Source organism: Uloborus diversus, chromosome 7 (genome assembly GCF_026930045.1).
Source record: "Uloborus diversus isolate 005 chromosome 7, Udiv.v.3.1, whole genome shotgun sequence".
Lineage (NCBI taxonomy): Eukaryota > Metazoa > Arthropoda > Arachnida > Araneae > Uloboridae > Uloborus > Uloborus diversus.
This window is the reverse complement of record NC_072737.1, coordinates 132,236,446-132,262,821: the sequence shown is the minus strand read 5'-3', so window position 1 is coordinate 132,262,821 and position 26,376 is coordinate 132,236,446. Positions and strand designations below refer to the sequence as shown.

The 26,376-nt window shown below is 32.6% G+C and overlaps 1 protein-coding gene across 1 annotated transcript in view; it reads right to left on the bottom strand.

Annotated features, from left to right (window-relative positions):
- LOC129226627 (uncharacterized) overlaps positions 1 to 26,376 on the bottom strand; it is a 351,739-nt gene that overhangs the window by 93,653 nt on the left and 231,710 nt on the right. Inside the window, exons 14-15 of the mRNA XM_054861257.1 lie at positions 2,004 to 2,278; positions 78 to 288 (exon numbers count right to left, since the gene is read on the bottom strand). Of these exons, the coding sequence (XP_054717232.1) occupies positions 78 to 288; positions 2,004 to 2,278 (486 nt within the window). The remainder of the gene's footprint in view (positions 1 to 77; positions 289 to 2,003; positions 2,279 to 26,376) is intronic.

The following is a 26,376-nucleotide window of genomic DNA, read 5'->3' as shown; positions in this document are numbered from 1 at the left end:
CGCTATCGATTTCGCAAGACGAAAAAATACTGAAACCATTTGGAAAAAGTGTAAACTGAAATTGGCATTTGCCTTACCTGGAAGCCCTGGTGTGCTGTGGCGATCCGTAGGCGGAGGTATAAGAGGGGTGGTGATTCCGGTAGAGGTCCCTGCTGCGCATGAGATCATCCATGGCCTGCAGGACGGACGAGTCCTGGGGGTCTCGGCTTGACTCCTGGGAAGACCCGCCGCTCTCCAGAGAGATGGGGCTCGTGTACAGGCGCTCTCCATATGCGGGGCTCACATAACCTGCCGAAAAACAGGGTACGATGAAGGAGAACACACTACGAAAAAATCATAACACACAACATACAGGGTGTCCCAAAACGACCTCATGAACTTTTCACTGCTAGATTCCTCGTTGGGGGTACATAAAAACTGTGCAGAGAAGCGTTTCTGTAAGATCCATAGTTTAAGAGAAAAATACGAAAACCAAAGTAGGACGTCACTGCTTATGCAAGGAAAAAACACTTTATTGAACATATAAACAGCAGTATACGTACATCCTGTTATATATAATAGCCGATGATCCAGTAACGCGTGTGTTTCAACAATGAAACTCGCCCCACGACAGGATAATTTGATAATATGTTTTGGCAATGTTTAACATGCTTTATTGTGACAAGGCTGAACTCGATCTGGTAGCTTAACTGTTTAACTGGTGAGACTGTCAATTCAAGGGAAAGAAGAAACGAAAAAATGCTCAACAATGAACGCTACCTAATGGAGTTAGGGTTAATCTACTGGAGTTATAGGGTTACAATTTCAACTATGAAAACAGCACCAAACAGGCAATGGCTTCGTTCAAATGTAGAAGCAATTTTCCCCGCCATACCTTGGCGGGCGATTTTCTAATTACGTATAACAACTAATACGTGTAATGATGTTTTAAACATTATTGTCTGGAAAGATATGCAAATTCTGTTGTTGATATGTCCACAACAAAGGATGTTTCCCTTGCACTGACAGTGACTTCATACTTTGTTTTTCGTATTTTCCTCGTAAAGTATGGATAGTACAGGAACCCTTCTTTTCGGCATTTTTTATGTACTCCCAACGAGGAATCTAGCTGTGCAGAGTTCATAAGGTCGTTTTGGGACACCCTGCATACTCAAGTGTATTTATTGACATTTCATACACGAGACTTGTACCTCGGCAGTAAGAAAACCGTCTGCTTTATTTTCTTTAAACCTATTTACAACAATACATAATAACAAAACTGGTTCGGAAGCTGTCCGATGAAAAAGTGGTAAAAATCATGGAACATTAAAAAACTTTTTTCTTATTAATTTGTCGAAATTCGGGCTTCGAAGTGCACATTGTTGGCTAAAACTACATTTGTATTCCAAAATTCAATTTTTTAGGCCTCATCGTTTTCTCAAAACGCGTGGGGCAAATTAACACCCAACCCTATTCTTTTAATATGCAGTCTACGGGACTCTGCCCTTTGCTCGCTTTGCTAACCAACCTCCGCTATCCAACTGAGGAGGACCAATACCGCCTGCGGCGGGCGACATTTAATAATTTTAATGTTTTTACCCCTGGATGTCCCTCGAACATCCAGGATATCTGGCCCTTTAAGGTTTAAAGGGGTGAAACAGGGCGGTATGACTTGCCCTGGATGCCCTGTATCCAACGATACCAGTATTGACGTGGTAAAAGCTGACAGTCTGGAGGAGAAAGGGTTACAGACGCACACACAGAAGTGCACAGGTTTTAATTTCGATAGAATATTAGGCATATAGTACCACTATCGTTCTAACCCATCTGTATATACTTACGTCATGCTTAAAAAGATTGAATTTTCAAGATTAATAAAAGTCAAAATTCAAAGTGACTTCCTCAAAAAAGGCTAAACAAAAAAAAATAAAAAATAAATAAAAAATAAATAAATAAATAAATAAGTAAATAAATAAATAAATAAAACAATCCAAATGATAACAATAAGTGGAAGGGAGTTCTACCTGTGGCATCCCTGAGTCTTGCCACCTTGTAGAGTTCGTCGTGTAGGCGTGCGTTCTCCTCAATGTGTTGCCTCCGTCGCGCGATCTCGGCCTTAATCTTCGCCTTCTTCTCCTCACGCTCGTCCTCGTCTTCGGACACGTAGGGCGATGGGTGCCAGGAACGGGGCTTCCGGAGGGACCGCCCCTGCGAATAACCGAAAGAGGGCGGTGTCCTGCCGTACGGGTCCAGTCCCAGGCCAAGGGATGACAGACCTGTGTCTGTGTGGCGGCGCAGTCTACGGATTAAAGAAAAGTGATCAACTCCCAATCATTCGAAACTTCCTTACACGAACATTGTTAAAAAAATCTGTAAGGTTTCCAGAGAGAGTAATAGTGGGTGTAACGGTACACGAATTTGGAAGTGTGTAGCATCATTGTTTTAAAAACTCAAATTGTTGGAGGAACCTTGCACTATGGTTCAGTAGAACTCAAAGCGCATGCGTAAAGATCAGAATCGGTTCAGAGCAGGTAAATTCTTATTAGTGAAATGAAAACCGACCTTGGTAGCCGAAAGGTAAAAGCTCTTGCTTTGTGAGTCTGTGAGATTCGCGTTATGAGTTCGGACCCCACACTGATCTTTTTCTCTCTTAGTGAAAGAAAAATGTCTTGTTTTACATTAAAATAAATAAATATTGTATACTAAAATAACTGCAGTATATTGGTTGTTAAAAAGCATGAACTTGATAAATCGTTCAAGAAAGTCAAATGAAAGCTTAATTTAGGTACATACAGAAAGCTCTGGTGTAACCTTACGCAGAAATGACTGAGACGTTACTCTATAGTTTGGTGTAACCTTCCACAAGTGATGTGTAACTTTACACCAGTTATATCAGTTAAGTTACTACAGGAGGCAGCTAAGCTGCCACCGATACTGTAGAGTAAGGGTACAGAATTTTTTTTACAGTGAAGGACAGGAAAATTTCCCAAACTTCTACCTAAATTTACCAGACAACTAGAATTAATTGTAATTAGTTTTTTCGCCAAGACCGTACAGACAATGCTCAATCCGTTTACACAAATGAGAAGTTTCTATGCACATATTTTTATTTCATTTCCGGAACTTTAAGCTTTGGCCTTTGCTTGGGATACATTCGAATAATCCATAATATATTTTTAAGTATAATTTCTAGAGTGTTTATATGAGTACACAAATCCATTAACCATTGTTATTGTTAAAGTTATCATTACATAATTCAAAATGCTTCGGCATTTTCAACGTCCTTTGTTTTTATTGATAAATGCTGACTTAATTTCTGATAACTTTTTTTTTTTTTAAGCGTCCTTTCTTAATAGTAACGAATTTTTAACGAGGTTAATTTTTTTTGCAAAGCTTCATCTCTACTGTTGATGTAAACCCTAAAACAATGCTGTATTTGATTTCATTTAGTTATTTAATTTCATTTTCTTTGGAGAGTTTTCTATCAGATTTTTAGAGAAATTTCAAACAGTTAAAACCATTGTTAGTGTAACTCTCGAATTGCAATGCACGAAAAATAAATTTTCAGTGTGTTAAACATATTAGAACTTTTATACTTTATGCTGAAAAACGTGATTAGAAAAACCTGATAACATATATCTAATTTTTCTATTACTTTCTTTTAATTGATTAAACTAATTACTACAATTAAAGTAAATAAAAAAGCAAACGAATGAAAGTTATGTAAAATTTTTCTTTTAATTGTTATTTTTATCAGTTTTTTCTGAATAAGTCATTAATTAACAAAATCTTTGATTTTGTACTGGAACTGCTAGAAAATTGTCTGAATAGTAAGGAAATTTTGTAAAGTTTAGTTTTGGAAACTAGTTTTCTCATTAGCTGCAATTAGTCTTTATTTTCAAGAAGAGGATCTCGCAAAACTCTAAAGACAGAAAGAAGAGAGGAAAATTTATCTTTGCGTAAGTCTTTCGACTTTGAACAACACCGTAGAAAATCTCCTAACGTTACAGAATAAAAAAGCTAATTGGGACCAGTGTACCGATTCAGCCTCTCTTAAAACGTCAACGCAATTTTTCCTTTTTAAAGACAAACTTTGTTACAGAAGAGAAAATAATGCTATTGTATGCGATTTGTTTAACGGTTGATCACAGGGGTAGTAGATCCATTGCTATCTAGCTTCGGAATCGATTGGAGCAGTCGGAAATAGAATTCTACAACGGGTTAAGCACAAATTGTAGCCAAATGCTTCTTTGATTTTTTTTCCTGGACGAAATCGGATTTTATTGCTTGGTTTGGAAGACGCTTAAAAATTACTGTTTGTATGTTGTAGTTCAGTGTAGACATATTTTCAGCATTTAAATAATACAGAAAACGCTTTAAGGTATCCGACTGCGTTCGAAGATATTTTTTTGAAATATAACTTGGACATTTTTTAAAATATTATTTTTTTTAACTACATTTGTTTCAAAACTATGAACAGTTTTGAAGCTAGTTTCAAAACTAGCTTTGTTTCAAAACTATGGAAAAAATGTAAAAACAAGCTTTCAAAACATTATTTTTTAAAAAAATTGGAGAAATTTGAAGAAAAATAGCGAAAAAACGTATCTTACGCTAACAGTAATGGACAAAATTTGACTCTAATCACGCATAGATCCTTGTAGTAATGCATTTTTATGACACTTATGTGTGTTTTTCTCTAAAAGATTTCTTATTTTTCAAAATAGTTCTGAAGTATAGCTGAGCAAAGTTACTACACAGGTATTTTTTTTATAAACAAATGCTTTTGTTTAAACTTAACTGCATAAAAATATTACTTAATTCTGAAATTCAGCTTAGCTTTTAGAGGAAAACATCAAGCATATTACGGAGAACTATCTCAGAAAATTTCACACCAATTCTGGAATAACTTTTTGAGATATCATTGTTACAGTAGACAGCTTTCTTCAAAAATATCATTCTTCAGAAAACGCATTTAAATGCAGCTTCTGGTCTGGAGCTTCATGTACGACTCTGTAATAATGCAGCTATAACTGCAGTTGTAATTTACATAGAATAAAAATTAAGACAGTTTTGGAAAGCTAATAAATCAGATTACAAAACGGAATCATAAAAAAAATGGTATATTTAATCGAAAATGTCGATTTTACCTTAAACATTTTACTGTAACGAGGAACTATAATAAAATGTTTTTGCCCACTCTTATGAAACTGTTATGAATCACATGATAACGATCTCTAGTTTTCTGAAGAAAGTTTAATGTCTAGTTAAAACTTAATGAGTGATTTTCCATATTATGTTTAAATCGGTGGGACACTTTGCAATTTAAAATGTACCTTGAAACAAAATTTCTATTAAATTAAGTTCACTGCTTCATTTCAAACTAATAAAGAAACATTTACAATGACGTACAAATCGGGTGACTGTTATTTTCTGCACAATGTTTTGGCAACAGTCTCTTGATATTTTTACACACACACACACACACACCAAAAAAAAAAAAAAAATCATTGAAAACTTATGATACATTTTTAGACATTTACATATCTAAAAATATAGACATAAGAGGTTTAACCGTATTTTTGCTCTAAAAAGTCATCTATAATTTGCAGCCGTAGTTCAAATACAGGCGTCCCTCGTATAACACGACACTTGTACAACACGGTTTCGTTATTACATGGTACCAGATTTGTGATTAGTACATTATAACACGGTTTCGATATTACACGGTACGAAACTTGAATTTAATACTTCATGGTTTTGATATAACACGAATGTTATCTTTTAAAAAGATGGAATTTCATTTTTGCTTAATAATTTCTGTTAATGGTTGCTAACTCTAATAAGTTTTTACTTGGTTCTTATGAAACTTGGTATCGATACAACAGGGTACACATCCCTTGATTTACATTATTTCTAAGTCTCGTACAACACGGTTTCAATATAACACGGAACACAGTTTCGATATAACACGATACAGATCGTGTTACACAAAATCTTAGCCAGATTTTTCTCATGCGCATACATAATTAGTATTAAAAATTAGTAAAAATATTATTTTTTAAAAATGTTTCGTATAACACGATTTTGATACTATACGGAACGAATTATCCGTGTTATACGAGAGACAACCTTTATACGTTTTATCTAAATTTATTCAATTACTTCTCGTTCAAACCGTTTTCAAAGTAAAAACTATATAAACTATAATGAGGTTGTTTTATTAAGTCAAAAGTACTACTTTTAGTCACTAAAGTTGATAGAATGATCAAAAAAAAAAAAAAAAAAAAAACATGGACCCAGAAAATACCTCTATTTTTAAAACGTTTAATTTTTAATTAATGTTCTAAAATGTCCGATTTTTTTAAACAAAGCGTGGTCTATATGACGTCACAAATGATGTAATTTGACCTATTTTACTTGCGCGCTGAATGTTTACGCATACTGTCTACCGCATTTGCAGATTATGATAGTTCAGAAGCGAGTTAAATATTGCACTCTACGCTTGCTATCAATCATATCTTTGCCACTACACATGAGTAAAGAAGTGAATTAAATATCACGCTTAGCGCTAATGACACCAGTGAATGGCAGGTAATCATTTGTGATGTCACGCGCAAAAGCGTAAAAAATGAAATTGAGTCTGCGCAACGATTAAAACAATTTTTTAAATATCGTAAACTTTGTCAAATTATTTAAAAAATGGCCAAATCCTATGTTTTTTATCATGCTCATTCATAAAAAAATACTTTTAAAATATTGGAAACGATCCCATTGTACTTTTCTCCAATTTTGTTTTGCTTTTGTACTACACTACTTTTGCAGGGAAAATCCGGGAGCTATGCCGCACTTTTTTTTCAGCTGTATAAAACTCGCATAATGCACTTAAAATAATGTAAATCATGCTGTGCTGTTTAATGATTATTATGCAATTATATTTAATTTTGACTTCCAAATCATGCATGGTTACGTTGTTTTGAAGACTAAAACTATTTTAGCATAAGGAGATAAAAAGCTTTTGCAGGGAAATTACTCACCTTACTCAAAGTAAGGATTGTACAGCTGATGAAAGCAATCATCTAATTGTGGTTAACGCTGTATAGCGGTTAAATATATCTCATTTTGCACCTATACAGAGTGCCTGACTGCTATCTATCAATAATAATTACAAAATATTCGAGAGGTGCGGCATCTATACCGAGTGCGGCGATAAAATTTGATTTGCTCCACTTACATTCAAATTTATTTACCGTTAAATATTTCTTACAAAAGTATTTTTTCGCTTATTTTCTTTTTAATTGTACTACAGGGATCAGAATAATTTAAATCGGTATGATGTTGAATCATTTGATATTAAATATCAAGAAAATACAGTAAACTGGATCAGTGATTCTCAACCGGTGGTCCGGCAGACCGTCGCCGGTCCGCGGAAAAAAAGTGACCGGTCCTTGGAGATTTTTACCTGATCTTGTTAAACTATTCTCGTTCAATTGAAGATGAGCAAGTAAATAAAATAAAAATTAAGTTAATGACATTTGTTTTTTCATATTTTATGGTAATTTTGTGCTTATTTTATACGTATTTTTCGCAACTTTTTTCGAAAACTATAGTAATTATTACGATAATTACTTATATTTGTGTTTAAATGTAATTGTAAGTAAATCATATTAAAAATCTAACAGTTAAGTTTTTTCTTTACTCCCTCTCTCGTTTGTTTGTAAAAAAATAAATAAAAATTACATACCGGTCGCGAAACATTTCATATATTTTTACCGGTCTGCGCGTCCAAAAGGTTGAGAAACGCTGATCTATGTATACATATAGTACACATTTATTCAATTACAATAGGATCCTAAACGTACTAATACGATATGATAATCCATGGCAGTTTTTGTTTTATCTGCAGGTTTAAAAAATAGTAATCACTGAAGAAATAGAAGGTGCCTTCTTGTTGAAAGAGAACATAACATCTGTAGAATATTGTTCCGCAGGGCCTTGCGTGCTGAAAGAGTTTTGCGAAACGAAAGAACACGTCGCGTGTTCTGTTTAACATTCTTCATTTGCATAAATTATATGAGAAAGAATTAGAAAAAATTTGCCTCTAATTTGCCGCTGCCTTTGAATGAGAAAAAATTTTAAGGCTTCGTGTTAAAAATACAGTATAGTTTTATTAGAACAAAACAATTTGTTCTTTTATTATTTTTATGACTTCTGCACACATCGTATTTTTCCATACACATTTTTTGTTACTTAAATAGGAGTTTCTTGATTAAATCCTTTTGTTAATTTGCGTTAATTTCCTTTACGCTAAAAGTATGCGATATTACATACCATACAGTTCTTGTTTTCATTCAAAACATCGTTTTATTTATTTATTTATTTTTGATTACTCGAAGAAGTTTCTCCATAAAATTTGTGATTTTGTTTTTGTAATAAATTTTCTGACAGCACAGCACTGAGATAGCAAAATAGACCTTAAGATTTTTTTTTTTTGAGGTAACCTTGTAGTTGTTATATTTTGCTCTTTTAATTATGTTTCTTACAGTTTATTTTCAAAAATTAACTTCGTTATTTGTGTAAATTTAACATTTTTTTGTTACTTTCGATCTTTTAACCATTAACGCATTTTTGTCGTAGTATCATTGCTTTTATTTTCATGTAAAAAATATCACGGTTAAAGTCAAACTACTATTTTTTTTTTACTTTTCCGACCTAAGAAAATATTTTATCAGTATATAATCATTTAGTAATTACTTTAGACTACAGTTTTCAATTTGTTACTCTTTTCGTGCAGGGATTTTTTTCCAAAATGCATATCAAATGTCAAAACTTGGAGACTATTACAGCGAAAAGAAAATTTGTAGCTCTTTATGATAAATGAGAATTATTTATTTTGTTTCATTTTTTTAATTTCATTCTATTTTATTTTGCTTACTTTATTTTATTTTATTTTAATTTTTATTTTACTTTATTTTACTTATTTACATTTTTATTCATTTTCGATATTTGCTGATCGCGTTGGGAAAACTTTTCGAACTTTCATGAATTTCAATCCACTATAATATTAAAATCTGTTCGCGTCCGTCTGTCTGGCTGTCTGTCTGTCTGAAGATCGATCTTCTCGAGAACCACTGCGAATCGGGAGTCAAACGAGATACCGATCAATTTGAAATTTTCCAAAGAAAACAATAGGACCAATCTCATAATTGTACGACTTTAATTAGCGGAGATATTAATTAAAACGTTAATTAACATAACGCTATTCAGGAATTTTTATTTCTTTCCTGTTGCCATTTTGCATATGGGTGAGCAAATAAAATTCTAATAATTGTGTCAAAAGAGATTTTTTTGGCTGCTGTCCAAATCTTAAAACAACGTTTCCATCTAGAATTTCATTTTTAATTAGTTTAAAATTGGTTGCTCTATTCGGACATTTATCGTCTGTCCTTTCTTATTTTTTCACATTCAACGTTCTTAACTCTTTTCAGCATATGAAAAATGTTTCTTTAGTAATGTTTACTGATTGAAGTGTAAGTTTATCATTCACCGGCCTCATATTTGGGTACATTTAGGATGTGCGACTAATTATGTTTATTTTGTTGAACTTTTTTCCGTCACATGGGTGAGTTTTCGAATTGTAATAAATCTCTTTTTCCTTCCTGTTTCGATTTTTGCAATACAATTTGTATCGTTAAAAGAACACGTTAAATTAAGATTGTTTGGATTTCTTTAAGTGAAACAGAGTTGAACAAAAAAGATTGTTTTTAAGGATTTTAACTAAAGCTTAATTGGAATCTGATGGCTTGATATTAAATTAATGCTTATTGGTATTTAATAAGTCTTGGTGCTTTAGTTTCCGTAATCAACAAAAAAGTGTGTGTCATTTTATGTAAAAAGCTGATTGTAATTGTACATAAATATTTCAGATATATTCTATCAGATTTAATTCAGTTTAAAGTGAGCACATATTATAGTTGAGAATGCATATATTTTCATCTTTTGTGCTAACTGAAATTACTCATAACTTGTATTATTGATAAATATGATTAACGTTAAAGAGGTTTTTGCCAAAAATATGCTCTACTGGTGTTTTGCAAACCTTGCATTACGCGTAATTATTTACTCTTTAGCGCTTTAGAAACTGATGTCAGAACAATACAAAAACATCAATTGAACAGCTCTTTCATTTTTTAAGTAGCCCGTGCAACGCCGGGCACGCAGGCTAGTAAATATAAGAAATCTCGTTACGGAACATTGACTTGTAAACAGAAAAAAACACTCTTTCGTATTTGAGCTTTTATTTAATGTATGTAAAATAATTTGGTCTCGTATTTTCTTGACAGTTTTATATAATAATAAGAATAAAACGTCTGTTGCAATGCGGATATTGTTTTGCGTTCATTCCGCGTTTCGTTTATGCTTCCTGCTGCGAGCTTACATTCTTAAAAATGTTTCTTTTTCTTATAACACACGCTGCTCTCTCACACCCTACGCACGGAAACTTATTACGTTATCCGTAAGATGGCGTTTTAATCCTGGCAAGTTGCCAAACGGAAAGAATGAAATAAACGTCCTTTTCTCAGGGAGGACATAAACTGAGACCTAGAATAAGCGTGAACGCAAGGCTCACGTAGTATAAATGATTTTATAGCTTTTACGTCGGCATTTAGAATAAATAGTTTAAACGTGCAATGAAGCTTGATTTCAACAGAAAATCTTGTCTTGTGTTAAGCCGAAGACAACAATAAATTTTCGTCTTTTTTTTGTTTTTTGAAAATTAAACGAGAATACTTCATCACATTTACCAATATTTTTTGAAACATTTCATTTTGAAAAAAGGTTTTTGAATAAAAATTTATCCCTTAAAATCGGTTATTATTTTCCGTTAGAGATTTCTGCTTCTCTTCCTGCCTTGTGAAAAGAGGAAAATAAATATTTGTTATGAAAATAGACACGTTAATTTTACTTACGGTTGAAATGTAGTTTAGAAGCAGGAGAGATCAAAAACAAGTTGAAGCGAATGTAGTATCTTAGTTCATCATGAACATTCTTAACAGCCGCTGTGAACGACTGAACAACTTCAAACTCCTTTTTCTGAATTAATCTCACATGTCCCGCTTCACTTTTTGAAGAGAAGCATCCTATGCGAGGGCTTTGAAATTTTTATCCACAAACGTTTTATGAGACGGAGTTGTTTTTTAGTTGTTGGAAACAACAATGAAAAATAATTTAAATTACAATGTTATTTTGTTGATGATTTTAACAAATTAAATTCAAGACTTAAATTAAGCAAGCATATAATTCTAGTCAAGTCATCAGTTTAAAGCGAAATCCACATTCTGCCTGAAAGTTAGTTTTTTAACTTTTATTAACAAAAGTAGTCACCTACGGCGACCAACTGGTTCGCCTTTTACGCAATTACCCTTTCTATGCAAGCAGTCGCCTACGCCGGCTGTTTGGCTTACTTGTCATTCATCTTTTTACGCCGATTGCCGCCTTTGGCGGATGTTTAAATAAAGTTGACTGCGGTATTAATCAATCTGTATCTATATTTATCAATATGAATATGAATAAAATACTTTCTATATCTATCTCCAGTTCTGTTTTGGGCCGTTGACCTTTTTACGCTAAGAAAGAAGCCTGCGGCGGCTTCTATCTACTTATACGACTTTTCTCAAAATTTTCTAATCCATCTCTATTTATTTTAACCGAACCGCTGATTCCTTAACAAAAATAAAGATTTAAAAAAAAAAAAAAATCACCCTATGTTCCCCGTAGAGTGCAAAAAGTAGAGTTTGCAAAAGAAAAAAGAATAATCTCTATTTTTATTGAATTAAATGCCCCGTCAGCGCAGGGTACCCGGCTAGTAGTGAACAAATTTCATGCTTGCTCCAGAGAAGCCTTGATTCAAAATTTTCACTATAATAACTATTAATATTGCTGTTGTAAGGCAACGAATTTTTGCAACAATGGGTTTTATATTTAATCAGTTAATGGGGAAATTGCATGGAATTTACTGTTTTGTATCGTAACCTGTTTAAACTAAGTTTCTTAGAAATAAATTCTAGCCTATGTTGCTTCCTGAAAATGTAGCTATCTATGGTGAAAAAATGGTTAAAATCGGTCTTGCAGTTTTGAAGATCACACCGGACATACTTACATACATTACATACAGAACTAGCCGTTTATCTCTACGTAGTATAAAATGAAGTTTCCAAAAAGCGTCTGCGTGTTTAAACTCGCAAAACTCGAGAACTACTCGTCAGATTTTGCTTAAAACTTTCACGATTTAGGCCCAATTTTCACATAAATTCCGGAATATGGGGATAAAAAATTACTTGCACATATGAATATTATATATCGTTGGAAGGGATAGAAATTTCCACCTTCTACGCAATTTGTTTCAATGCTCTAACTTAATTACGGCGAGGGTTATTTACGTTTTTAGCTTGAACTGTTTTAGGCTTAGCTGAAATGTAGGCACTACTTTCTTCATTAAATCAATCAGTAAAAAGTGAAGAATTGTCCCACAGTTTTCCTTTGGACACCATTGGAAAAAGCGACATCTTTTACTCAAGATCTATCCCGACCTATGGTCGAAAAACTAAGCTTCTATCTCCAAAGGGAAAAAAGTTACAAGCGTTTTAAAATCAAGTTCGAAAAATGTCATCTTCATTCAAGTTGATAATCATTTTATTTTCGCGTTTCCACGATTACGCTTTTTGAATCCATTGTTTCTTTCCTTATTTCGCATTTAATTTCTTAATCTTATTTTATTTCGTGTTTCCATGATTACGCTTTTAAAATCCATCTTTCTCCTTCTAATTTCTTTTAAAGTATTTTAATAACTGTCGTCATTGTTTGAAAGATAAATTTTCATGTTTTTTCTTTTCTTTTATTTAAGCCTGATTGTTGAATATACGTCATTTGACACAATATTTATTTTTAAGGTAAACCGGGCTAACCCGGGCAATGCAGCTAGTGTATATAAATTACTTTACCACTGGTACAAGCACTATTTATTTCAAATTGTATAGAAAACGCGGGATGGGGGGAAAAAACATGTCTTAATCGTTGCTTTTTGAGTATAAAAACTTTTAAGCTAAAAGAAAAAAAAACCTTGAATTCATTTCTGTCAAATAAAATTTTTGCAATCAAGAAATTTAGCTAGTTGTTTACTCTCTGTTTTTGAAAATGGTGCATAAATTTCAGTTTACTTTTTTAAACGGTTTATTAATCCAAATATCATTATCTTAATATATAAAAATCTTCTGTGCGGACGTTTGTCACAATAAGGCTTTTGAACGGGTGGACCGATTTTGATCAAATTTTTTGTGTGTAATTAAATTGTGGCAAGCATGGTTTCGAAGCGCGATGGATCGAATCAGAAACGTTTCTGTTAATTAATTAATTTAAATATTGGATGGTTATAGCTCCCAAATGATTAATATTTATTTTAACCTATTGTTGAGCGAAAACTGAAATAAATATTTAACTTGTTGCCAAAGGACAATAAGAAAGCAAGCTCTGCTTTTTGTAATGAAATTTCCTACTGTGATATGTCAATTGAGAATAGACAAAACGTAGAGAGAGAGAGAGTGTGAAAACTTCATTTCTTGAAAGCAACGATTTTAGGTCCCGAGATATACTTTAAAGTAAAGTACTGGAAGGTTCACGCAAAACGTGTGTTTACACCATGTGACCGGATCGGTGCTTTAGGTTTTCCTAACCAAATGATCAGAAAGTACCATACCTAGCAACATTTGTTTCTCGGCTCAAATCCATCTGAGTTTTGGCACCTATGTCAAGAATACTTTAAGGATTATCAAACTAACCAGTACATTATTGAAGGAAAAGATGATGGAATTTAAAGACGAAACAAATTTTATATAAATTACAACAGCGTAGTTCTGTACACAAAAGATCAGTGCAGTGGAAGAGCTTTATCTTTGGTGGAAAGAACAAATTAGGCAATATATGAAGTTTTAAAAGTTTTCGTTCAAAAGATCGGACCGCTAATCGATCAGAGTTCGCTTCGCTCACTGATCGGCTGGATTACAGTAACGTGGTGGCTTGGCGACTTTGGCTATAAACAATAGAGTTGCATGATAATTTGTTTACATTTTAAAGCTACTGTTAATGTAATTTATTGTATTTTTTGTTTATGTGGCAAAATATTTCAAATTGCAAAAAGTTGTTTTTTGTTTTTAAAGAGTGTTTAGACATTTTAGTTGAAGAATGTTTATTTTACATCGGGAGGGGGGGGGGGTATGAGTGATTTTCGCTTATTCAGAGAACTGTTTTTACCTTTATCATTTTTTTAAAACGATATCCTTTCGATTGTTTTATTCTTTTTCATATGGGGGATATTGCAGCGGGATTTCCCGTTTGTTCTAGATGGGTGAATAGTTTTTTACACTTAATATCTGAGGACGCTTTTTATCCTTTGAGTATGCTGAAGGAACAAACCATCAAGTACGGGAGAAAAAATAGTTAATAAAACAACTGCTGATTAGATAAATCAAGTTGTAATAAACATACGCATTCTGACACCAATCAGCTTAAAACACTTTCTTTTTACTTATTTTTTTCAACAAAACGGTTCAAACACTTGATAGTTTATTGAAATTTTTGTATCTTTTCGAGTTTTGAGATCTTGAATTCAAATTATGTTTCTCGCAATCACAAGTGTGTGTCTATGTAGGCGTGTGCGCTTGTGTCTGTGTGTAGGCATGAGTGTGTGGATATATATATATATTTTATTCACTTCACATCAACGTATAAATCGTGACTGCTGTATTGAGCAGTGAAAAAAAAAGTGGAATTTAACTCATACTGAATAATGCAAAATAACAATATAAATAGTTTACAAGCAGTGGGGGAAGTTGATTTAGGTTTAAAAGGATTTAGAAATTTTTCAATAATGAGTGCCCGTGATATGTTTACAGTCCAACGACGGATTGTATGGAATTGTCAAACATCCAATTAAAGCGCTTATCACACGATGCAACTTTTCACCCTATTCCATCCAATACCGGACTAGTCCAATATACCTCAGATGCTTCGGCCAAGTGAGACGTCATCATTTCTATTGTCCGCCTTTAGTCCAAGATTATAGCTTCCGAGCAATAAAGTTGGGTAGAGTTGGTCTTTCGACCAATAGGAAAGCATCTGAGTGCACGGGCAAATCCAACATGGCTGACTGCTTGAATCCGAAGTAGATGACTAAGAAATTTATTAAATAATGGACTTTATTAGCGAGAAAAAATGTCTATGGGATGTTAAAAGTCCCTTGTACTGCATGAATATAGGATATGGTTAATGAGGGAGTATTTTCAAGGAATTGATTAATCAGCGATTGCAGAAAGCATGCATACTCCTTACATACGGTAAAGATATCCTTTTCGATGTTTATTTATTTGCTTGATATAGTGCGTGAAAGAAAAATCTTAAATGCTGTGATACCTTTAGTTTTATTGTTGTTCGTGCTGAAATTTCGCCTGTAAATTTGGCTAATTCTTACATTAATTCGTAGTTTTGGTTAAAGGTACATTGGCGACAGTACCGGTACATATCGACGCCAAATGATTGTTTACATTTTACTGAATCCTTGTCAAATTACTGGAGAAAATAACAATAATCTTAATTTGATTATTTGCCGTATTATTTCTCATAGTGCGTATGTGCGAAATGTAAAACTGTTTACATAAAACAGTATCATATAAAAAGTAGGCTGATGCTTGATACATAATTTTTATATTAAATGTTTGTAAAATAGTTTTTTAGGTGTTCTAGAATAGTGAGAAATTCTTAATTTCATAAGATTCAAAAACAACTTTTCATTTTGCAGTGCTAATAAATCAGTATTAATCCTGCTTGCAAATAATTATCATTTTGTCTTGCTTTTAGTGTTAAAAAAAATTAAAATTAATCTATGTTATTGCTTTATCATGATTTAAAAGTGAGTTTCTGAATCATTTTGTAAGAGAGCTGTACATAATTTTTGCTTCTCAGTTACAAGGATCCCTTTCAGCCATTCATCTGTGCAAATGAATGAAGAAGGATATGAGAAAGACCTTTTAGTGAAATCTTACCATTAAACGCTAGCTGGTTTGTCGATATTGACAGGTTAAATAAATTAAATTATCTGTCATATTGGTTAACTTGCTGGTTAATCTTTTCATCCTTTGAGTTCCGGTGCCAAAGTAATTGAAGAAAACCACAAGTCACTGAGGCATTTACAATTGTAATAGTTCAGTTGGTGATGGCTATGTTTTAATTCAAGAAAAAAAAACCAAGTTTTTCCCATTTGAAGAGAATTCATTGCATTTAACCAAGAAGAAATGAAGATTTGAACCCAAGCATCATTACTTTGAAATACTTCCCTCTACCAATTTTTATTACGATTTCATAGTATTTTTTTATTCTGTTCTTTTATTATAGTTTATGCTATTTTTTTAACGAATAGTTCTTTACCTGAGTAAAGCATGATTGGAACATTTGCTATAGTTTTTATATTTAAAATAAACATTGTTATTCAATTTGGTGTACTTGCTGTTCATATCATTACTTTGCGAATATGTTAACAATGTTGCACCAATTATTTGGGAACTATTCGGTTTCCGGTTATTTTTTTTAACAATCCGGTATCTGATCCAGCCAGCCCACACCGTACGGGATATCTGATAGATTTTTGCAGGATATCCAGTAGTTAATCTGATATTGATATGGGGGTTATCCGGTATATATGTGGGGATTATCCGGTATGAAGTAGGGTTTGATGGAAAAATTTTCAATTAAATGGGATGATGTAATAACTTTTCATGTTTCCTTCATCAAGTTTTGCCTTTAGTAGTTAAGATAATAATTTGCATTTTTTAAGACTCTACCTGAATTTTTTGAACACAGTAAGATTTCTTAAAGTTGATTTTTTAATTATGAGTTTATTAATTTCTTTTTTAAAAAATAAACATTTTTAGCACAACTCTTAATGATGTATTTTAGATGTTAATTTGCATTTTTTATGACTATGTAGGGGAAAAAGGGGCACATTTGAACATGGGTCACATGTGTACATGGCATGTTTTAGTAAGATAACCTCAAGCAAAAAATATTTAAAATTCTCAAAATATGACAGTACCAGTCCTACCTCTTGGTGACATAATCTTTGTTTTAGCGGGTGTTGTATATAATTTTACCAATATGTCCTTTCCTTGTAAAAACATATTTTAAACTAATTATGGAGCTAAACTTAGCTGTTGCAAACCATTATATGAACATGCAAGTGAATTTATGACATAATTTTTTAAATTGAATCAACTTCTTTTGAAAGTCAGCTGTAAGGTAGATAAAATGGATTTACTTGTGAATATAACATCTTCCTGCTTATGTGAACACTTTCCATACCTCTTCCATAATATCTATACCTCAGAGCCAGACTGATGTAAGTCCAAAAATTGTGATTTTCAATTCGTTCATTATTATATTGTACGTAGAATCCTATTCATTCCGCATCGAGCCATGTGAATGCAAGTCTAAAAAAAAATTATATTAATTTGAATTTTTGGCATCTTGAATTCAAATTATGTTTTTCGCAATCACGAGCGTGTGTGTGTATGAATGCGCGTGTGTTTGTGTAGGCGCATGTATGTGGGTGCGTGTATATATGTATGTATGCATGTGTGTGCGTGTTGTGTATGCAGTGCTGTGTGTGTAGGAGTTCGTGTGTGTGTATGTAGGCATTTGTGTCTGTGTTGAGCGCATGTTCAATATTTTGCATGCGGCAGACAAAAGTTTTTCCTCTCGCCTCTAAAGTTACAATTATATGACTTACGTTGTTCTGACCTGAGGTACAGATATTAATATTAGGGTAGTATTAGGGTTGAAAACACTACGTACTGGTGTCAGAGTACAATTAGTTTTGGGATACAGGTGTCAGAGGACCAAAAATGTTTTCAAAAAATTCTGTGTACAAGCATGGAGCAAGAAAATCATTGAATTAGTAATTTAAACTTTTTCATTTTGTAAAATTTTTGACCTGAATAGGGAAAAAATAATCTTTTACTAATAATAAAGATGAAAGTCTGTGTCTGTCTCTGGATCTCTGTACGTCTGTTACGCGCATAGCGCCTAGACCGCTCGGCTGATTTTTATGAAATTTGGCGCAGAATTAGTTTGTAGCATAGGGGTGAGCACCTCGAAGAAATTTTTCAAAAATTCCATTTTGTTCTTTTACTATTCCAATGTTAAGAATATTTTACCAAGGAAATTATCATAACCTGGACAAATAAATTTCCAATTTATCATAACATGGAACCGTAACATTTGAGAGCAAATGAACACAGCAAATTGGCAAGAAATTCATCATCCATTATTTGTAAATATACAGGCAAACCAAACCACCTTTTATTTTTTTACTACTGGCAAAGCCGTGCCAGTACCGGTACTCAATAAAGTAAGACAAAAGGGATGAAAATAAGGAATTTCTGCCACAGCTGGGGAGTCGGATTACGACTAATTGTATGGTACGGGAGTCAGAATTGGTAGCTAGGCATTTCCCTTCAATTCCGCAGCATTAGTAAAACCATTTGCATTTCATATTCCTTTCATTTTGGTTCAGTCATGTTTATCTCTTGTGTCAATATTCAGGTCTACGAGATATGGCATTTCAATTTTAGTGATAGCTTTTTTATCTATTCCTTGATACCAAAAATTGAGAATGTATTCAAAATCTGCACAAATCCCCCCCCCCCTTAATTTTTTTTAGGTGATAAAAAATAATGTTTTCTGTCATTCTGAATGTTAAAAAATTTTCAGTTGTTCAAAAAATACTTTTAAAATAGTTAAATTGACAAATACCTTTTCTATATACATGTTCATCACCAAGAACATTTTCCTACTGTTTGTTTGAAGCAAATTCACCTTTAAGTTAGGGATTTATCTTTGCCTTAAATTTTCCCTTAGAGGCTAATGTTACATTCCTTTAATGCGTAAAAAATGGAACAAAATATATTTCAAATCAAAAAGTAAAATCTGGAAATGAGGTGTGCTCGCTGAAATTTTTCAAACAGAAAGTTTGTTCAAATCTGACTATTCACTTAAAAGTTATGTGTGTGTGGGGGGGAGGGGGGCAGCAGATTTCTAAATGTATTCTGTGGGAAAAAAAGCCTTTTTGTTATTATAAAATTGATATAAAATTAATTTACTTCAGCTGTTAGTCTTTAGTTAATTAAACCTACATTAATAGCACTTTTTTAGGAAAATTTTAAATTCAATAAATTTCTTCTGCATTTCTGCGCACAAACGAGGTGAAAAAAAAATCATGGAACTAAATTATAAAAGCCATTTTTCATAAGGCATTATTTTGAATCTGCATAGGGAAAAATTAATAACCAAACAAATGAAGACAAAAAAGACAATTTTTATGCAGTTAAAATTTAGCACCTTTTTTTACTTGAAAGTGAACAATGACAAGATTTTTATTGAAAAAAGGAAGTAAAAAAATAGCATACGGAACAAAAAAAAAATGTATCAAAATAAAGTCCTTTTTTTCAAACATTATTTACTAAAACTATCGGCGATGAAACAAGTAAAAAAAAGCCCGCATGAAGAGATAAAAACTTATTTTAGCAAACCAAGTATTTGTTTTGAGAGCAGACGATCCGAACTTTTACGGCAACCCACAATAGTAACGATGACGTCATGGTTTAGAAACAAGTCTGAGCTCTGCCAGTGTTGGCTGGTATAGAGGATAGCTCGAACTTCAGCGTTGCTTGGACTTGTCTCATGTTGGATCGTGTGATAAGCGCTTAAGACAAGTCTATCTGAATGAGGGGGAAAAGTCAAAATTCGGCGCTCGTGTTCCGCTCATTTAAATGAGACTCTGCTTAATTTAGAGGCTGTCAGTAATCTAAAAAAGTTGGCATCCCTGAAAACTAATAGGTGCATCCATTTCCGGCTGTAAACAGGATGTTTGCCTTTCCATACAATCCGTGGTCAGATAGTGTAAAAGCTTGAAAATTTATGAGGTATTGGATCGAACAATTGGAAACCATGTACGCACGCGATATGTTTATGAAATAAAAACTTAGTATCTGGCATCTTTACTTGCTCTGAAAATAAAATGGAAGGTTGTTTTTTTTTTCAAAAAGACGTACTGTGAGGTTTGAGAAGTTGAGCTCCAACTCTGACAATATTTGCCTTTGTTTCGGAAAAAAGAAAGGGTAATTGGCGCTAAGTTGAGTTGAGAAACTTTCTTTGTAGTTTTTCAAAAATATTCCAGCTAAAATCCAAGCCAATAACACGTCTTTTTTTTACTAAACTTCCTTAAAACAGGTAAACAGAGTCAAGGTCACAGCTCAACTAACCAGAGCTGCACTATAATTATTTAAGTTCATGCTATTATTCTGAGACTGGCGCTCATAAATTGATCAGGTATACGTTTAGCTATAAACTGTAACATAACTGTTTAATGTTCGACTCGAATTTTATAAGTAGAAGTTTCAGACTTCTCTAACATTAATAGCGCATTTTCTTGTTCCGAAGTTTGGAAGATGGTATTTTCTCCAAAACCTTGAAGCTCTTTACAGAATGTGAAAGTATTTGCGACGAAAAATAGCGCTGAATTTCAGATGAATTTCGACATAAAAACCGAGGTTTTATGATTATTTCGATAGTTTTTAATAAAACTAAAAAGAGTGTTCAATGAAATTAAAAAATCACGTGTCTTTTTTACAGCCGGTTGCAAAGTGATACACCTTCGTAAAAATGAGATCAATAAGCAGTCTCTTGACTGCTTCAGGAAAAAAAACTTGAAATACATAGTACAAAAATATTTCATTTTGTAACTGCTTTTTACGAAGGAAAAAAAAAATCCATATCCGGAAAATTTGATTTCCAATCGAGTAGTTTTATATCAACAAGTTTTATGTTAAAATGATAACGTATTTTGAGAGGAATAAGCATTAAAAAGTGTTTCAAGACAACAGAGTAAAAAACCGAACTGAAAGACCGAATAATGAAACATTTTGCCCCAATTTAGCTATAAATGCTCAATTAGTCACGGCAATTCTATTTACCACAAAAAAAAATCATATAACTTGCTGCAATGGAATTTTGAGACACTTATTGGAAATAATATCGTTTAGCACCAGTGTACGTTCTAACTATTTTCTTTCATTGCTTTTATAGAATTCAACCTATGCCTTCCCTCTTTGAAATGCTTAGCTTGAGAAAGACTTATTTTAAACTATCCTTTGCACCGGTAGGACACTAATTGTGAAAACTTAAGGATAAAAGAAACTTAATTAGTGATATGAAAAACTATGGTAAGTCCCCAATCGCGAATGGAAAAAAATCAGTATAAAATATTACTAATTTACGTCAAAAGTTATGAAAAAGGTTTTTACAAAAACATATTTCCCTAAATCTTTTTAATGTCTGTTTTAACGCTACATGCTTCATTAAAGAACAGCCAATTAAAACTTTTAGGTTTCGACTTATTAATATAGAGCTTTGTAAACTTACAGGTTCTGGGAAAAAATAATCTTTCTTGGTTTATACGCATAAAAAGTGAAATATATTTTTTTTTACAATGAAAAAAAAAACCTGAATTATACAGCATTCAATATCTCTGATATAGAGCATCTCCTTTTAAGGAATATAATAAACTAGAAAATCTCCCGTCAAGGTATGACGGGTGAAATTTGCTTCTTTGAACGAAGCAATTTCCTGTTTGGTGATATTTTGATCGTTGAAATTTTTACCCTAATTCCAGTGGATGTTCCCTCAACTCCAGTAGATAGCCGTCATTGTTTACTACTTTTTCGTTTTTTCCCTTCTCCTAAAAGAACAGTCTTACCAGTAAAAGAGTTCAGTTACCGGATACAGTTCAGCCTTGTCAAAGTAAATGCAGCCAAATCAAAATCTGCATGTCAAACATTACCAAAAAAATATTTTAAAATTATCATGCCGTGGGGCTAATTTCATTCATTGTTGATTACTTCAGAAGTGCTACTCAATCAGTGAATTCGATATTATATGCATGAGGATGATGCTAAGAAATCAATTAAAGAATTTTAAAATAAAATTCTTTTTCCAATTTTAGTGACGAGTACATCAATTCGATTATAGCGTAACATATGAAAAGTATAAACAAGAAAGTTAGTTTCGAAGTAAGTCTAAATATTGCCGTCTGTGGAAAATTAAATTTAATCAAAAATCCCATTTTAGAAGTTTGAGAAATGTTTTTCCACAGTCTGAAATCAAATTTTAACGTGCTGTTCTGAAGCCTGAGTTCTCTCGCAAAGTTGATTACAACATGTCAAGATAAAATTTAAGATGAACTTTGATAGAGACATTTACATTTTCTTTAATTTAATTATGCTATTATAGTTCTCGAAAGGTTTTTTTTTTTTTTTAATCTTTCAAAACAAAAGTAACTTAAATAATTTTAGATTAAAGATAAAACTCTCAACTTGTTTTTTTTTTTCAGTAGCAAAAATTAAATTTTTATCGTTTTAGAAATTATGTTAAAATTCTAGTAAAGTCGTAAATTTCATCACGTAATCGCTTTGTAAGCCAAATGTTGACATTTTCTTAGGGACTATAATCAGAAGTCCTTTTTGATATCGAAAATAACTAGGTAAAAATAACGAAAAAAATCCTCTGTGATTTTAAAAATCGAAATGTCGTAATATTATTATAATAATAGAAAGTTAACTGCGCATGAAAAATCCATTTAAAAACAATCTGACACAAACATAAGACCCAAATGTATATAAAGGACTGTCCCAACCTTCAGGGTTTACTGAAACAAGGAAAAAAAACAGCATTGATTTTGACTGAAAATACGAAAAAAAAAAAAAAAACCACAAGGGAAAAAAAAACAATAAAATATGTTGACGCACTCTTTTTTCATGAGTAGCCCATTAAAAATGATGAATAATAAGAAGATTAAAATAATATAGTATATTTATTGCATGGTTTCGTAAAAACTAATAAATAAATAAGATAAATAACCACAATTTTCTCGAATTAAAATATGCATACTTCCAGTATGTTCATTTTTTTTCCATTTCACAAACATTTTCTGATTAATTCTTTTTACTTCCTTTTACAAAAAAGGAAGTATTGTATTCGCGAAAAAATTTTCACTCAAAAATCGCCCTTAATTTCCATTTTGCTCACCCCCAAATGAATGTTGAGTTTTTTTTTCGATTCGACCACATGCGGAAAAGTGCCTAAGAATGTATAGACACGCGAAATATCCATTTTGACCATCACCGAGGTAATTACAACGACTTTTCTCGTGACGTCTGTATGTATGTGCGTATGTGTGTATGTGCGTATGTGCGTATGTGCGTATGTATCTCGCATAACTCAAAAATGGTATGTCCTAGAAAGTTGAAATTTGGTACATAGACTCGTAGTGGGGTCTAGTTGTGCACCTCCCCTTTTGGTTGCTTTCGGATGTTCCTAAGGGGGTCTTTTGCACCTTTTTTGGGGGAAATCATTGTTAATTTCGATGTAAACTCAAGTGGCGTTATAATTTGTCGGACACTTGGCAATATATCGCCAGTCTTTTGGTCGCCAAGTTTTGTCGCCAACTTGGCGACAAATTTGGCGGAGTTTTTTTTTTTTTTTTGGTTTCAATTTGGCCATTGTTGGTGATATTTAGAGAATAAATATTGAATCACATTAAAATAGCGAATAATGGGGAAATGACATTAAATTGGAGTAAAAGGAAGTCATGTGATGCACACATCAGCTCGTTTAGTTACCAGATAATGCAATGATTGCTCTAATATCCTCATTTGGAAACATAAAAACATGAATCTCTTACGCACTCTTTCAAACAAACAGCCATGACTTAAATTTCGGTTTATCGGTTGAGCGGTAAGGTGACTAGTGCTTTGCATATACAATAAGTTATTTTCATTTGGAAACATAAAATCATGAATCTCCCGTGCATTTCTTCAAACAAACAGCCATGACTAAAATTTTGGCTTATTGGTTGAGCGGTGAGGTGACTAGGGCTTTATATATAGGCAAAGTTTTTTTAGACCGCAGAATATATTTTTGTATATCTATCGTGTGATTTCATCAGAAAAAAAAATCTCGCATTAATTTATATTTTCGTAAGTATACTGGCACTACAAAAAATACCTTAAAAGCTCCTGAACATTTAATATTTTATAAAATAAGCGTCCCCACTTAAGCAGCAATGTATTCAAACACAAAAGTAAATGTTCTCTTTTTATCAGTTATGGAACAAAATGACTGTCGCGACTTGAAGTTCTCATTTAGCGTTTACAAATGGAGGATAAAGGACTTCTAAAAGCTTTCTGAAAGGCTTCGAAAATTAAATATCCTTTCATAATTGACGGCGAGAAAGCTTCTGAGAAAAGTTGATAAAGCATTTTCGATGTCACCATAAATATTTTATTTTTTGAAGAGCGCAGTCTTCTTAATTATCAGTTTGAAAGAACTAGTTTAATATTTTTCTTTTTTGGGGATTTCATTTTAAACGAAGAAGTTCATGCACGTTACGAAGTTTCTTACGCGTTTTATACTTAACTGGTTTAAACGGCTCTAATTGGAAACATTTTATTCATATATCTATGCTAAGATTGTCATTGAATCTTTGTTTTGGTGATGATTTACCGTATATTTTATCTTCGAAACGGAAGTAATCCAATAGCACTTCGTAAGTTTTAGCTGAACTGAAACATTTTTCAAACGTTTGTATAAAACTATATACTCTACACTTATTTTATGATATAACGCAATAAAGCAACATTGGTACATTTAATCAGTTTAATATTTCTTCTCTACAAAGAATATAAAAGGTGTTTTATTTAGAGGTAGAGAACTTTAGGTTCAAATAAAACACAGTTAAATGGTTTCGATTGCCATGAATGTTGCTTTATTCGAAAGATGACTCTTTGCCATTTTTATTTAAATATGATTTCTGGCATATGGTCACCTCGGCTATCGGAGAAAGTCTAATTGGAATGTCCAATTTTCTCATTTTTTGCAGCAATAGAGGCCGTATGTCAGTGATAAGGTGGCGAATGTTCTCTTCAGAGACGTCAATTGTTTGTGGCTTATCGGTGTAGACGAGAGACTTCCCATAGCCCCACAAAAAGTAGTCCAGCGGTGTTAAATCGCATGATCTTGCAGGCCAATAGGCCAACTCATGGGTCCATTACACGAAATTATTCACCGAAAGTTTCTTTCAATAAATCAATTGTGACACAAGGCTGTGTGGCATGTTGCACCGTCTTGTTGTCTATTCATGATGAAATGGCAAATCAAACTGAACAGAAAACAAGTGACAGCTATCAAAATGACACATATATCAAACTGTTTTACAACTTAAAGTTCTATACCTCTAAAAAAAACACCCTTTAGAATAAAAGGAAAAAAAGCATTCAAAAAAGATTTTGGACATTTCCTTTAACGCACTTATTCGTAAGCTCTGGTATATGAATAAGCCATCTGGTCTATGCATAGTCAGAAATCAGATTAATTGTTATTGTTCATACAGAAATAGTTTAAATCTACTCTCATAACACATCGTTTAAGGCACTATACGGCCGTGGGCAGGTAAAGAGAAGTAATTGCAAATTTTGTATTCTTATTTATTTATTTATTTAATTTTTGAATTTTTGACATCTATTGTACGTTCGCTGTGCTGAAAAAGCTTGCCTATTTGATTTCCGTTAAAGAAAAAGGGTGAAAAAACGTCTAATTCCGAAATTTCTCTACTGTTAGTATTGAGTCCAAAGCATGTTTCATCAAATATAAAACAAAATCTCGTTTCTACAGATACATACTACCGTTTACCTGTTCACGGTGGTATAATTTACTCAACCTCTTTTCTTTGTATTTTTTCTTTGAAGATCAGTAAAAAAAAAATTAAAAAAAAAAAAAAAAAACAGATATCGATCCTATTGACGTAGTTTTAAATTAGTTTACATTATTTTGAACTTGAAAAACCCGTAGTAATATAAAGTAGAATGTAACTTTATTTGGTCACGTTGTGGACATTTCACAGGACGAAAAATGTACTGTTACTTATTCAGAGATGTCTATGAGAAGAACTTGGTTCTTGAGGGGTGTGCAAAATAACTTATTACGCCTAAAGGACGTCAGTTTACACTGAGTAAAATTCTTGCATGCAAATCGGACGTTTAATTAACGTATGAGGTCCCAAAACTAATTCATTTTAAACAAAACTTACAGTCTTTTTTTTTTTTTTTTTTACAAACTAAGCCAAGTAAGAATAATGTGGTATTAACCAAAGCAACCCGGTAAAATGATGAATATAAGCAGAATATCGCCGAACAATATTTTCATAGGAAACTATGAACTAAAAATAACGAAATGTATTACAAA